The sequence below is a fragment of the Rhineura floridana genome, chromosome 11, assembly GCF_030035675.1.
Source record: "Rhineura floridana isolate rRhiFlo1 chromosome 11, rRhiFlo1.hap2, whole genome shotgun sequence".
NCBI lineage: Eukaryota > Metazoa > Chordata > Lepidosauria > Squamata > Rhineuridae > Rhineura > Rhineura floridana.
The window spans coordinates 11,138,878-11,155,027 of NC_084490.1; the positions used below are offsets into that span (position 1 = coordinate 11,138,878).

The 16,150-nt window shown below is 43.9% G+C and overlaps 1 protein-coding gene across 5 annotated transcripts in view; it reads right to left on the reverse strand.

Annotated features, from left to right (window-relative positions):
- Window positions 1-16,150, reverse strand: part of ADCY4 (adenylate cyclase 4) — a 79,051-nt gene that overhangs the window by 49,006 nt on the left and 13,895 nt on the right. For 4 of the 5 annotated variants that reach the window (XM_061588668.1, XM_061588667.1, XM_061588670.1 and 1 more), the window contains exons 2-3: window positions 4,269-4,796; window positions 1,914-2,111 (exon numbers count right to left, since the gene is read on the reverse strand). In XM_061588668.1, the coding sequence (XP_061444652.1) occupies window positions 1,914-2,111; window positions 4,269-4,436 (366 nt within the window). In that variant the 5' untranslated portion in view covers window positions 4,437-4,796. Of the gene's footprint in view, window positions 1-1,913; window positions 2,112-4,268; window positions 4,797-9,026; window positions 9,134-16,150 lie in introns of those variants that run through there. The other variant, XM_061588669.1, reaches the window with a different exon arrangement.

Sequence of the window (16,150 nt, forward strand, 5' to 3'; positions counted from 1 at the left end):
ACCAAAGTCAACAGATCATTCCATCCCTACCGCAGACACAAGAACCATGCAATATATTCATTGAATTTGTGGCAAGACACCGGATGAAGATATAAACAGAGTAGTGAGGGCAGAAGATCCTGATATTCTTATTGTCTAGTTGAATTGTGCAAGCTGGAACATTCCCCATGCCAGGGGAAAAAGCTGTAGCTCAGAGGACCTGCTTTGCACGCAGAAGGTCCCCGGTTCAATCCCCAGCATCTTCAGGGAGGGTGGGAATGTCCCCTGTCTGAAACCCTGGAGAGCTGCGGCCAATCAGTGTGGATGGTTCTAAGCCAGATCAACCAATGATCTGACTCGGTATAAGACAGCATCCTATGTTCCTGTTCAAACGTCAGGTCCTCAGTGGCCCCTCAAGCAGAGCTAACTTTTGTATACAGAGGAATAACCTGCTGCAACCTTCCTAGGACTGTACGACTTCAGAATATATGGTGGAGGAATGAATGAATGTCTCTTGGGGTCTTGCTTTCCCTCTTTGAAGAATGAGGCTGCGGACTTGCGGGGAGCATCAGATGGCAGGAAGATACTGCCCACAGAGCCAACCATGAGGTCCCCAGTGCTCTGGAAGTTTGCAAAGATGCTGTTCTGCCAACACATCTCTAGCCTGAGGAGGTTGCACTGAGGATCTCTGATTCTGAAAACTCTGATCCAAAAATTCCAACAGAATCACCACCTCCCCTGCACCATAGGAGTTTATGATTGCTAAAATCAGAAAGCCTCCTATAAACAGAGGAGCTTATCCCACCTGAGTGGGGTGGAGCTAAGCACCCAGATTTACCTGCAGCCTCATTTAAGGCTGTGTGTACGTGTACCTGTTGCTGAAGCAACATTTTAAACTTGCAATGCAGAGCACACCAACCTCCTACAAACAGAAAACTAGACCACATGGGGAAGAATTGTCTAGGACCATTCCTCCTGACAGGCTATTTTTAAAAACTGCTAAAGCTGCTAAACCTGATGACTATGTTCTACCTCCACTGTGGGAGATGATATGCTTCTGAAAACCAATTGCTGGAAACCTCAGGAGGGGAAAGCACTTTTGCACTCGAGTTCAGCTCGAATGCTCCCCATAGGCATCTGGTTCCGATAGGCACCAGGATGCTGGACTAGATGGGCCACTGGCCCGATTCAGCAGGGCTCTTCTTATGCTCTTAAGATTTTGTTTGAAAAACAGGAAGGTTTTTTTAAAAAAAACCTGGGCTCCTGCTGGGAGGAAGGGCAGGATATAAATAAATAAATAAATAAAATAGCATTCAATCATGCAAATCCTTCTCTCACACACACACCCATACACAAACAGATGTATTCTGAAGTGGCACAGTCCTGTGGCAGGCCACCACTTGGCATCTTTCAGCATCTGCTACAGCAACAGTATGACCCACTGGCACTGATGCCCACCCTGGGGTCTCCTCCTCACAATGTAGCAGAGAACTGGCTGGTTTCCTTAAAATTCCCACAGTGCCCTGGAGCACTTGACACAGCAAGGTGGAGGGAACCTTTGGCCCTCCAGTGGTTTCTGAACTACAACTCCCATCAGCCCCAGCAAGCATGGGCAATGGCCAACGATGATGGGAGCTGTACATCAGCAACAACTAGAGGGCCAAAGATTCCCCTATACCTGCACTATGGCATTGTGGTCAATTTAAAATGACAGCCACCCAGTTCTACCCAGATGCCTTTCAGAGGAGAGCTAACAATGAGGGGCGTAGGTGCAAGAGGGGCCCTACAGGGAGCGCTTCACCAAAGCCTCCTTGAGCCTAGAGCCAGCCATGGTCCTACAAAGGTTGTACCATGCAGATCATTCTCCTGAATGTGTAGATCAGCCACCTGAAGTTTCTCAACCCTTGTTTCAGCATCCAGGCAGGCCAGCTTACCTGATCCCAGGCGCTAACCACCCCTCCTGTGAAGACAAAAACATAGCCCATGGTGATCAGGCAGGTCCAGATGACGGCAGAGAAGATCCGGGTGCATCTCTGGAAGATGCTCTCAATGCACACAAGGACCAGGATGAGGCTGAAGATTGCCAGAGCAACAAATAATGTAATCAGGAAGCCAAGGTTGGAGGAGAAATCCTGGGAAGAAAAAAAATAAATGAAATGCTGCATTTCATTCATCTGGATTGCAGCACTGGCTTGAGTTTACCACTAGGGAGGGCACCATGCTCAGTACTAAAGCACGTACTTTATAAGCAAAAGGTCCCACTGGGCACTAGAATGTGATGGGAAAGATCCCTTCTAAAGACCCTAATCAGTGCATAGAACTCTGGGGCTGATGGAGCAGCGATCCGGGATGATGTCAAGCAGCTCTATATGTTCAACACAGCAGGAATCAGAGCAGTGAAGTTGTTGGGTTGACTCCTCAAATGCTATATGTAGCATGGGCTATGGCCCAATGGAGGCTAGGCCATTAGGGCAAATGGGACAATGCCCCACCAACCACAGCCTGCCCTCAGCCAGCCCCGACCCACCTCCTTTCTTACTTCAAACCAGCAGGTGGCACTGTCAGCCTCCTCCTCCTTAATCTCAGTGTTGCCCTTGTAGAACTCAGCAGGGAGGAGGATGGGGATGAAACCAGAATTGGTTGGCCCCGCCTGTCATTGGCTCTGGCTCCACCTACTTCGGGGGCCCCAGCCTTCCACCCTACCAGTCCCAATGGGCACCAGCAGCCACAGCAGTGGCCTACCAGACATTTAATTAAGCTCCCTTTGTGCCTCCCAGCAAAGCATGAAGATGTCTTATCACTCTCCTCCATGCCTTCAAGCACAGACAGCATTCCTCTGTTGTTTACCCCCAGCAAACGATACACTGTCACTGAACAGGGCGTTTCCATTTAAGTGCCACGGTGAGTAGGCCTTGAACAGACCTATGTGCTATGCCAGGAGCGGGAAACCTTTTTGGCCTGGTGGGCCAGACCTTTACCTCCCACACCTCACCGATCAATTTTGACAGGTGGGTGGGATGACCCACCTGTGCATCATCTTATGTCATAACGATGACAGGTGATTGAAATGTTTGTGTTCCCGCCCTCCTGCCATTGTTAGCCTGAGGGGATGCGGGGAGATAGTCACCAAACAGGAATGAACTCTCTGTGCATCAGATGAAGGTTGGTGGTGTCGATGCTCAGTCCTGCATTCTGCAGGGAAAGCAGCGGAGTCTATACTTATCCCGTGTCTCTGATGTCACATCAAGTATGTGGCAGACTGGTGTTATTTGGGGGAAATGGTATTGTGGGCCAAATGGGGAGGTGTGTTGACTGGAATGTGTCCTCAAGGGCTGATAATGCCTTTTGCTTGCCTCGGAGGCTAGAGAAGCGATGTGCGAGTGCATGTAGAAACTAGCCTACTGTCCACAGGTAAGATTTTCATTCATTGCTCTGCCAATTTTTGCCTCTGGGCTTGTCCATCACTGACATGTGGCCCTCAGAAAGTTGCCCAGAAGGAAATGTGTGCCTCTTAGGCTGAAATAAAACAAAAAGGCTCCTCATCCCTCTTACAATGCCTGAAGATACCTTTAGTCATCTTTCTAAATTAAAAAGAGACCCAAATGCTTCTAACTTCCTGTATAGGGAAGATGCTGTCTCGATCGTTCTGACAATCCAAGGACGGGGAACCTGTGTAGCCCTCTGATGCTGCTGGAGTCTAAAACCCATCAACCCTGGCCAGCTAGGGATGGACAACTCTGACAATTTCGCTTCTCCAAGTTTCTCATTTTCCCAACCTTAAATTCAGTTCTCCACATTTCCGTAGCAATTTGCATTTTTTTTTTAAAAAAAATCCTCATGGAAATCTGTCAGCATTTTAGCGCAAATTTCTCCTAATAAACATCTTTTTGTATTCAGTTTTGACTGACGTACACATGCTGGCAAGCAATTTTCCCTAATACAATTTTGTATGCTATTTTCACCAATTTGTATGGACACTTGAGCCTAGAATACGCATTGTTGTACACACTGCTTAGCTGCAGAACCGAACTGCAGAATTCACAGAAGGGCAAATTTTGAAGGATGGCTGTTTTGTCAGTTTGCCTATTGTTTTGAAAAGTACAGATTTAATAGGTTTGCCTTTAAATGTGACCTGAGTGGGATCCCGCTCCCTATCCCTACAGCCAGCATGATGAAATGGCCAGGGTTGATGGTAGATGCAATAACATCTGGAGGGCCACACGGTCTCCTATCCCTAACCTGATTCTTCTCCCCTTATTTCCATAGAGCCCCCCCCCAAGCATGCTTACCCTGCCGCTGGCAAAGGAAGCAGTTATGAGAGCCACACAGATTCCCAGCACAATGATGAGGAGGAGGAGGATCAGGGGGTACTGTTGGCTCAAGCTGTAATAGGTTTGATAAAAGAGTTCCTCTCGTGGGGTGTCGATGGTTGATGGAGGGCGACGCTGGCAGGGCATGGCTCCCCGGCTCCTAACAGAGTCCGGTCTTGGAGGAGGTGGGATAAGAGGAGTCACTCCTCGTCCCCAAGAGAGTCACAAGAGTCAATCAACACCTCTTGGTAAAGCTGCAGAGGGCACCCCTTTGCAAAAACAACATCCTGTCAAGGCTGCAGGGCCCCATCATTGAAAAACACGGTTTAATCTGTATTGATCCAGACAGGGGATGTGGGGTGGGAAGGAATTCAACTGGACGATGAGCACAGAGCCTCAGTTTCCGGCTGGGATGGATGATCTCGATAAGGAGCTACCTTCTCAGCAAAATGCCCAAAGTCAGGTGAAGCTGGCATCACCAGTGCAGAAAATCTGGAACACAAGGCCCTGGAGAAAGAAATGAAAGATAGGTAACAAATGGTCCTTATTCACACTTCTGGATATTCCAGTACTGAAAATACCAAGAGATTGTTACTTTTTCCCCTTAGTAACAATGGAAACAATTGGCAATGGGGGCTCTCCTTTGCTAGAGGTCTTCAAGTGGAGTCTGGAGGGCCATCTGTTGGGAATGTCAAGCTCTGGATTTCCTAAACTGAACAGGGAGGTGGAGTTGACTTACAAGGACCCCTCCAACACTATGATTCCATGATATAGTTCTTTCATGAGGTCCAATGCAGGAGCATTGAGGCAAGGGCAAATTATATCAAAGTTCTTCAACCTTGAGTCCCCTGATGTCATTGGACTACAACTCCCATCACCTCTAACCATTGGCTAAGCTGTCTGTGAATGATGGGCAATGTAGTCCAGCAACATCTGGGACCCAAGGCTGAGGGACACTGAATTATATAAAGTGGCAGTGGCTTCTCCCTCACTTGACATCTCTAAGCAAAGACTAGACAGCCATCTGTTGGGAATGCTCTAGCCCTGCATGAGCAGGGGGTGGACTAGATTGCCTACCCCCCCAAAAACCCTCTCCAGTTATATGCCCCTGTAAGTGTCCAGCTTGCATTTAATTTAGGATGTTATGGTTGGTACCGTATTATTCTTATTATTATCCAGTGAGTCACCATGGTGTAGTGGTTAGAGTATGGGATTAGGGCCTCGGATAGCAGGGTTCAAATCCCAGCTCAGCCACATGAAGTGTGGTTAAGTCAGTCTCTAAGCCGGACTTCCCAGGAGGATTGCTCCGCCTGTGACTGCCTCTGAGACGAGCTCCCGTCTCAGAGGAAGCTTTTTCAGTTTTAAAACCAGTCAGAAGAATTTTTTGACTGGTAAAAACTTTCTCCCAGGCAAGGGAGAAACGAAGAGATCACCCACAGAAGCTTCGTTGTGTTTGTTGGGGACTGGAATTATCAGGATCGCCTATGAACAAAGGTGTACCCAGCAGCGTCTGACAGAGTCAGGGAATTCAAGCAAGCTCAAACTGACTAAGCGAGACGTGTTTTTTTCTTTAAAGAAAAACGGATTTTAACAGGCAAGCATCCTTCTGTCTACTACTATCTACTATCACTCTTATCATTGTTACAGTAAAAGAGATTTGTTATAGAATCAGCAACAAAGAATCCCTGGGTGAGTTATACCTTTCTCTTTTATACACGGAATTAAGGAAGAAGAAAATCGAAATAGCTTATCTTTGTTTTAATTGCAAAAAGCTGGCATGGAATTGAGCATTATAAAGATATAAACGGATGAGGGGCATCTAATTTGAAGAGAAATATCTGATTAATATGAACATTTGAGTACTATTTGTTTGGGACTATTTTTTCTGGTCTACTTTATTTTGATGAATCTGCTTATTCTTTATGCCACTAATTATTTTGATGCTGGGAACTAAGTTTGTTTTGCACTCTTGGTAACATAAGAGATAAGGCAGTCTGTCTAGAAGATGATGTCAACAGGCTTGGAATATTAACTCCTTTGTTGCTGGAAAAAGAAATAAATTGCTCTTTGCTTGAGAATAGTGGCTATATTGGAAATTGAAGGGGGTTTTTTTTTTTTTGGTCTTAACAATGACAATCAAGAAAGCGGCCGAGACCCTGGATGTACAGGAAGGGGTTCTCTCTTTAAACATGTTTCAGAAAATAATGGATGAGATTAAGATAACGAAACAAGAATTGAGACAGTGCAGACAAGAGATGAAAATTGAATTTGGCAAAATGAAACAGGAGCTGAAAGAAATAAAGGATTCTATGAGAAAAGAAGATATAACTGGACAAGCAACAGGAAATGAAAGAAAAATTAAAGGGAAGGTGCAAGTCCTGGAGATTGGAATAGATATATCAAATGTGGAATTTGAAAAAGATTTGGACTTTATAGCTGTGATGGATCCTAGTGACAAAGATTATTGCTTGGAATTCAGCGCTGTCTCTGAAGGAATTGGTGAAGATATCAGAGATAAATTTATCAATGTTTCAAAAAAATTTCTGGACTGGAATGACCTGATGGAACCTGAGATAGAGAAAGTTTATAGAATTAATTCCAGATATGCGACAATGGAAAAACTCTCAAGAGATGTGCTAGTGCACCCCGTAAAAAAGAAGAACAGAGATATGACTTTACAACAATATTTCAGTAACACAGTCAGAATTGATGGCAAGAAAATATTTGTGATGAAGGAAATTCCTATCAGACTCTTACTATATGACTATGACAGCAGAATTATGTGTGCAAGGATGGACGATGGAAGATGGAACTAACACTGATAATGGAAGAATAGCTGTTGAAACTACTGGATTTATTAGACTTGAATAGATGGTTTAATTGACATATCTATTTGGAGAAAAATTGATAGAAATATTTCTCAAGAACTGGAAACCTCTCTTTGACTTTTTGTGGAAAGAATAAAATGATATGATGTTAATGAGATTTAATGATTAACCAAGTTAACCACTGGAGGAAAGTGATTTTGTAATATATTAAGGGACAGGTTTGTTATATACTATAGACTTATAGCTGATTTAAGACAAATCAGAAGTCAATATTTTTATTGTATTAGTTATTAATTTGTTCTTTTTCTTTTTGTTTTGTTTTGTTTTAGAAATCTGAATAAAAATTTATATTAAAAAAAAAAGTCAGTCTCTAAGCCTGATCTACCTCACAAGGTTTTTGTAATGATAAAATTAGGGAGGAAGAAAATCATGGGTGCCACCTGAAGCTCTCCTTGGATCTAAGGTGGGATATAAATGTAGTAGTAGTACTAGCAGCAGCAATTATCATCATCATCAACATCATCAAATGTTTTGAAGATTCAAGCGGGAGGTGGGGGAATATCAGGCTTTTGAATAATGAATGAATAATTGTGGCTTCAGGAAAGGAATGGAGATGACAGACAGATAAGAGAATTGATGAACAATAAGGGATAAAGATATGAGGGGCTACTAGGGATTTTAAGTAATTCTTTCCCTCAACCATGGACTGAAATGTTTGTATCCCACCTTCCTCTAAAGAGCTCTCCCATTTTTTGCCTCATAACAACCCTGGGAGGTAAATTACTGTACAAGCCTAACCATGCCTACACAGAAGCAAGCCCTATTTGATTCAATCCGGCTTACTCCCAGGCAAATGGGGTCACAGCTGCAACCTGAGCTTCATGCTTCTGTAAGGATGTGAACTCAGAGCTCCCCAGCCTAAGCTCTGCAGCTGGCTCTTATGAGAGAGATGAGGCTGATCTGAGTTTTAGGGACACTAAAAGACAATTCTTGGACAGGCAGATGGATGAAGTTCAGGGATAATATCAAAAAGTAACAAATGTCTCTTCTCCCCTCCCCAACACACACACACTGAAATACTGAAATACTAGACAGACAGACAGACAGACAGACAGACAGACAGACTGGATAGATAGATAGATAGATAGATAGATAGATAGATAGATAGATAGATAGATAGATAGATAGATAGATAGATAGATAGATAGATAGATAGATAGATAGATAGATAGATAGATAGATAGATAGATGATAGAGATGATAGATGATAGATGATAGATGATAGATGATAGATGATAGATGATAGAGAGATAGATAGATAGATAGAGAGATAGAGAGATAGAGAGATAGAGAGATAGAGAGATAGATAGATAGATAGATAGATAGATAGATAGATAGATAGATAGATAGATAGATAGATAGATAGATAGATAGATAGATAGATAGATAGATAGATAGATAGATAGATAGATAATCTCACCCACTTGGGAAATCAAACAGCTTTGCTATAAATCTTCAAAGGACCGCAACCAATTAAGACCCAGATGCACAAGTCAACTTCTGCTGTGTTCCTTTGTAGAACAGAAATCTACACACTTCCCACACACCCTCTTTTGTGAGTGTATATATTTCTGAATGTTTCCTTCTAAGAAAGTGCCATTTCACAACGTCCATGCTTCCCTCACACCACAAATGTTGATTTCCATCATTCCTGTGCAGATAAACATTGCCCATGAATTATGGACTGTTGACCACATGCGTAACTGGCCATCTCCACTTCCTCACTGACCATCCCATTTTTCTTTTTTAGAAAAAGGCAAGATCTTAAGTCCACTTGTTCTTCCATCTCGGCAGCACACAACATGCAGCTCCACAAAGTCTCCACACACTTCTGGGGGCTGCTTCTTACCTGCTCCACCACCAGCAGTTCCATAATCAGAACAGGCTGCCTCAAATCTCCCGTTACTCATGCTCTGCCGTCTTCATGCAATTGCAGGAAGTCCGTCTGTCTGCCTGCCTGCCTCCACGCAGCCTAGCCCAGACCAGCGTGCTGAATTTGAGATTAAAAACTCCCTGTCAAGATTAACACTTTCATCCTCAAGGGGTGTAGGAGCTTAGAATTCAATGGCTGCAGCCAGAATCCTGGGTTGCTTCCAGATGACCTCTTTTATTGAGCATTTGTTTGCACAAAGTTGTGGAGAAGTTACAGACCAGTGGCTGTTTATTGAGCATTCATTCAGACTTGTTTGCAGGAAGGTTAGATGACGTTCTGTCAAGGAACGATTATCTTTCATTTTCTGGTCACTTTCCTTAGTTGCAAAAAGTCTGTGAGGGTTCCAGACTGTAGCTATTTCCAGCTGGGATTCAATCACATACCAACAAATTAAGGCTGCACACCTAAAGCTGATTTTGGAGCTCCTGTGCAACGAACGCACTTCCCCAAAATGTCAGAGGTTTTGTGACAAGGAAAGCAATGGGAAAATTCACTGGAAAGTGTGGGATAATGTTCACTTTGACGCAACATCATCTAACCCACCATCTATTCCTGCGACTATAATCTGTTTTAAACAGTTTTTAATACTGAATTTTAAATTGTTGTAACCTGCCCTGGGACTTAATGATGGAGGGCAGGTAACAAATCAAATCAATCAATAAATCACAAAAAATGTAAATGTACTGCCTTCAAGTCAATTCCAACTTATGGCGACCCTATGAATAGGGTTTTTCATGAGGCTGAGAGGCAGTGACTGGCCCAAGGTCACCCAGTGAGCTTCATGGCCATGTGAGGATTCGAACCCTGGTATCCCAGGTCATAGTCCAACACCTTAACGAGTACATCACGCTACCTCCACACAAACAAATCAGAATGAATGTTCAATAAACAGGTTGTCTGGAACAGATCCATTTTTGGGGATGGGAGGTGCTCAAGAGTGCCAAATCAACTTTAATTGCACCTGAATTTGCAGGTATCTGATTAAATCCCATCTGGTGCTCAATATTGTCTGTAGATCATTCTCCCTTTTTAGGCCACACCCTTCTCCCCAGGCTACACACCTCACCAGTCCTGCTGCACATCCTCTTCGGAGGCTTTCATCTAACTAGAATGTGTCCTTGAAATGTGCTAATACCCCATCCACCACAGGCATGCAGTCTCTGGAAGGTTCCCCATGTAGGAATGTGGTCCTCAGGCGGTAAAAAGATTCCCCACCCCTGTCCTAGGTCACGGGAAAGAAAGGGGGAGCTGGTGTGCTTAAGTTAAATTCACTGTGCTTGAAACACAATGCAGGTGTGACTCACATTCCAAGGGGCTGGAACAGCCAAATGCCCTTTAGAACTTGCAGCATTGTCCTCCGTCAAAGAAAGGGCATTTAAAAAAAAAAGCTTAAAAGGAGTGCCATATTGCCCATAATGGTGATATGACTCATGATGCTATTGTCACCCAGCATCCCAGATGCTTCCAAACTTCCTTTCCAATTTCCTAATGGAATATTTCAAAGAATCCACCCATTTACAAAACAGAAGCTTCATCACAAAATCAGTTGTGGAATTGCCATTGTTTATTCTTCAACTCGGAATTCTAGTCCTCTTGATCATGTGTGTGTGTGTGTGTGTGTACACACAATAACCCTACCAAGAAGCCTGTGGGAAGAAAGGGAAAGTAGCTTAGAAATGGAAAAGAAGGGTTTTTTTCTTTTCTTTTTTTTAAAAAAAAAATCCTTTCAATGAATCAGGCTTCTAATGAGACCAGAGGGAGACAGCAGTTTCCTGACAGATTTAGAGCCACTAATGAGCTGGACAGCTAATGTCATTTCACGCTTGTCATCCTGTCCCTTGCAGTCGCGGCAGAGTTTCATTCCATTTAGATGGCCATCTCTTTCCCCAGACGCAGGCTCCTGTGCCTCCCCATTTCCATCCAGCCATTTCTCAAATGAACCTCACTGGGAATCAACAACTGCCTGCGGTAATAAAAATCCTACCGCTTTTTTCAGCATGGCTCCAGTGTTCAAGATCATCCATAGAAATATTTTGGGGGGGGGGGCAAGGTCTCTGAGTTGTTTCTACAGGTCATTGACAACTCATTCCACCCACAATTACATTTAGAATTCAGGGGGGGTCCCCTTTCCCCCACCCCCCCATGCAGAACTGTTTACGGTATCCTTTCATAGCTACCCTTTCATAAATTTACCAGCTAACCAAACCTGACCTGCCTATGTTTATATGTTTGTTTTGGGGACAGTGGCTAGAAATGCTATTTTTTTTCCTCTGTCCTTTCAAATCACATAGAATTGGAAGGGATCTCAAAAGGTCATCTTGTCCAACCCCTTGCCAATATAGGAAATAGTCTACTACAGCATTCTTGGTAGATGGCCATTCAATATCAGCTTAAAAACCTCTAACAAAAAAAGAGTCGTCTGCCGACTGTTCAAACAGCTTGTATCATTAGAAAGTTCTAAGGCCTTTCCTCTATTCAATTCCCCCCCCCAACTATTTACTATGGCTTATGATATTTTTCATATTGTTTCTATCCAGGCTCTCGTATTTAGGCATCCACCTTCTTTTCTTTTCTTCTCTTTTCTTTTCATTGCTTTCTAAAGCTCCAGGTACAGAGAGTGTGGCCTTACAAAAGTGTAGTATAAAGATACCACCAGGCTTATAACCACATTAGAATCTCCAGTAAGAATCACAGAGATGGAAGGTCAGGCAAAGGTCATCCAGCCTAACCCACTACCGATGAAGGAAACCCTGCAGCATCCCTGCGAAGTAGCCTTCCAGCCTCTGATTTAAAACTACAGTAATACCTCAGTTAACAAAGCAAATGTGTTCCTGGACATTACTTCTTAAACAGAAACTTTGGTACCAGAGGTAGGGATGGGTGAAAGTTTTGATTCAGTTTGCATTTCAAGCAGAATTTATCAAATTCGCAATTTCCAAAACAATATGAGAACCGAAACAGACATTCTTCCAAATACGCATTTATTTGAATTTTGGGATGCAGTTTGCGAACTAAATAACATTTACAAAAATGCATATATTAGGGGGAAGTGTGCATAAAAATGAATACATGAGTGAAAATAACATGCCCCAAAGGCATGAAATGATGAGAAATGGCTTGCAAAAATGTCTACCTTCTGTCAAAACTGCCTACAAAAATGCGTTTATTTGGAGAAATTCAAATAATTGGTGGAGAATTTTCATGAGGATTTAAAAAAAAAATCACTGATCGCTGTAAGAATGTAGAGAGCTGAATTTAACACTGGCAAAATGAGAAACGGACAGAAGCAAAACAGACCGATCTTTCCATCCTTAACCAGAGGTAGAATAACATGGGAAGAGTAGAGAGTTTCCTGCATCACAAAAAAGAGGAGCAGCTCAACATATTTCAGCAAAACGTTTTATTCAAAGTCCAGCCGTGGGCGAGAGAGCCGCCTGCGGCAGCTGCGATCCAGTGGACAAGGAGCCACATTCTAACTGTGTCAGAGTGTGTGCCCCCCCCACGCCTCATGCACCCAAAAAAGCCTTTGTTAAAAGGAATTTCTTTCCCTGAAGATTTGTTAACTGAGGTATTACTGTACCTTTAAAAATATATGCTGCAAATGTTTGGTAAACAAAGATATTTTGCACTGAACTCTGCCTCCCCCCCCCCAGGCTTGGGCAAATGCCATGGACTCCACCCCCAAATTTGCCCCTAAACTGCCAGTTTCTGTCTGACCATAGCTTGGCAGCAGAACATCTGCATGCAGAAGGTCCCAGGTACTACTTCCCAACATCTCCAGGTGGGTCTGGAAAAGACTCTCTGGCTGAAACCTCAGAGAGCTGCTAGCAGTCAGCGTCGAGACAATACTGAGCTGGATGGACCAGATAGCCCGACTTAGGCTGCAATCCAATGCACACTTACCTAGGAGAAAGTCTCACTGAACCCAATGGAGCTTACTTCTGAGTAATGTATTGGATTGCAGCCTTAGTGTAAGATAGATTCCTGTGTTCCTGCCTTCACCCTGAGACATGCTCTGAGCTCTGCTGAACCTGGGGGGGCTCTACCATCCAAATTCCTTTTTGTTTAACAATTGATAACACTACTGATGGGCATAAATACAACAGAGGAAGCTTTTCTCAGCATCCTGATTTTGACGGTGGGGACAGCCACCCTGCAAAGTTGCAGCTACATCTCCCTGCAGAGGGGAGGGGTAAACTACAGTTTCCAGGATTCTTTGGGGAAAGCAATATATGGTGTGTGTATACAGCTTAAGACTGTGTACATAGAGCTATGTAAAGTAGATTTGAAGTCCACACAACATTGTCCTCATTCAAATGGCAGCCTGCAGTAAAACCCCATTTAATTTGGATTTTCCTGAACTGCGGATAATGAGGTGGGGGAGGGGAATCCAACATGTATATTAAGGGGGGGGGGGAGGCTGCAGGCACAGGTAAACAAACGCCTGCACTCATGTCCACAGTGGACCTCAGGTTTCTGGATCTCAGATGAAGAAATACTAAGACCCTATCTGCATTATACTATTATGGGTTTGGGGGTTGAGATAGATGATTTCTATGAGTCCCCTTCTAGCCTCTGATGTGGAACCCTGCACCTGGAGGTGGGCTCTGCATCTAAGAAACTTGCTCTTCTGGTCAGATGAGTCTCCTTTGTTAATCTAATAGAATGTCCAGGTGGGCAAATGGATCTGTCAATTGCCCATTGACTGGTGGATGGGCCAGGGAGATCCTGTTGTTATTGAAACTCTTCAGGACAGCCTCCCTCAGGCCAAAATATTCTAGAGTTGGAAAAGGTTCAGAAGAGGGCAACCAGAATGATCAAGGGGATGGAGCGACTCCCTTACGAGGAAAGGTTGCAGCATTTGGGGCTTTTTAGTTTAGAGAAAAGGCGGGTCAGAGGAGACATGATAGAAGTGTATAAAATTATGCATGGCATTGAGAAAGTGGATAGAGAAAAGTTCTTCTCCCTCTCTCATAATACTAGAACTCGTGGACATTCAAAGAAGCTGAATGTTGGAAGATTCAGGACAGACAAAAGGAAGTACTTCTTTACTCAGCGCATAGTTAAACTATGGAATTTGCTCCCACAAGATGCAGTAATGGCCACCAGCTTGGATGGCTTTAAAAGAAGATTAGACAAATTCATGGAGGACAGGGCTATCAGTGGCTACTAGCCATGATGGCTGTGCTCTGCCACCCTAGTCAGAGGCAGCATGCTTCTGAAAACCAGTTGCCGGAAGCCTCAGGAGGGGAGAGTGTTCTTGCACTCGGGTCCTGCTTGCGGGCTTCCCCCAGGCACGTGGTTGGCCACTGTGAGAACAGGATGGTGGACTAGATGGGCCACTGGCCTGATCCAGCAGGCTCTTCTTATGTTCTTATGTTCATATGTTCAAAAGAGAGACTTGTGTTTTTAGTTGGGTCTGAGGCAAGGCTGCACCATGGCTTTAGGATGCCTCCTGTAAGCCTGATGGAAAAGCAAGATCTATTGGACTGCTGACGCTTTGAACCCCTCCATCTTAAGCTCAGGTTGGAAAGTGTGTAAATAAAAAACATATTTCCTAAAAAGACACCACAGTTTCCACTGGCCTTCTTTCCAAGGAAACCAAACCCTGGGTAAGCGCAGGGACCCCTGGAAGTCTTGCACTGCTCAGAGATTGGGGTGGCACACAACCATACATTTAAAGCAGTATCTTCAAACTGTCATGGCTTCCCCCAAAGAACTCTGGGAATGGTAGTTTGTGAAGAGTGCTGAGAGTTGTTAGGAGGCCCCTTTCCTCCTCACACAGCAACAATTTCAAGAGTTCCCTGGGAAGAGGAATTGGCTTCTGCACTCAGAATTGTAGCACTGTGAGGGGAATATGGCCCTCCTAACAACTCTCAGTGAACGACTCTCTTTAACGAATGACAGCTCCCAGGATTCAACCCAGGAGGGTGGTGGGGCAGTGGAAGAGCCCCCCACTGGAAACCAATAAATTCTGAAGCCAGAGAATCATCAATAGATAACACGCTTGCATGCAACTACCTTTCCATCTGGGTCCTTTCACCCCAGCCCCCTCCCTCTGTAGAAGCTGCCTGAGACAAGAGAGGAAATTGTGATATTTCCTGCCCTTCCTTTTCCTTGCTGAATCACAACAGAAGAAGAAATCTATACCCCACCCCCCACTCCAGGCTGGGTCCTACGTCAGGATGTTTCAACTTGTTCTTTTTAAATCAAAATGTGCCAAAGCTCAAATCTGCCAAGAAGAAAGTTTATGCGACCTGCCCCATAAAAAGCCTTTATGACTAAGCTCAGTTAAGAGGCTATAACTGTGGTTATTCAGCAGTGAGGGGAAAAAACACTCTGCAAGTGCTCAGGGATACTATGTCCTGCCTTGCCTGTAACACTAAGCCATGGTTTACTAAATTATAGTTTAATCTGATCATCCAAACACAGCCCGGGGGCTCAATCATGGTTTATTAACCACAAACAAGCCCACACTTGTAAGCCATGGTTTGTTGTGGTTTATTTAATTCATTTAGTTTTGTTTATTTAAATGTATATACTCCTTGATTGCAAGAAAATCTGTAAGCGGTTTACAATCTCTGAGGGTTTTATAAACCTTGATTAACATTAATAACCATGGTTTAGCGCTACATGCAAACCAGAGCTATACATATCACTTCCTAATTTCTAGCACAGATCTCTGGCATTACAAATACATTCTGGCAGGGGAGGGGGAGCTGCACCCAGACTTAGTATAGGCCAGCCCTAACTTTAGGCAGAGTGAAGCAGGTGATGTTGGTTATCAGAAAAGGGCTCCTTTTGGGAGGAACAGTGAGGTATGAATTTAATACAAATAAATAAGGGCAGCAAAACGGTTAGCTGCTCAGTTTATTATTGTTGCATTTTTGCTGCCAGAGAGAAGCATTTGTGGGATTTTCTGCCTCAGAAGCCAAAATAATTGAATGGCCTCCTTAACTTGGGCACCATTCACTGCCCTGCCTCAAGCAGCAACATGTTGTGTGCCAGCCCTGTTAGGAAGGGTGCTATGGAAAGGAGTG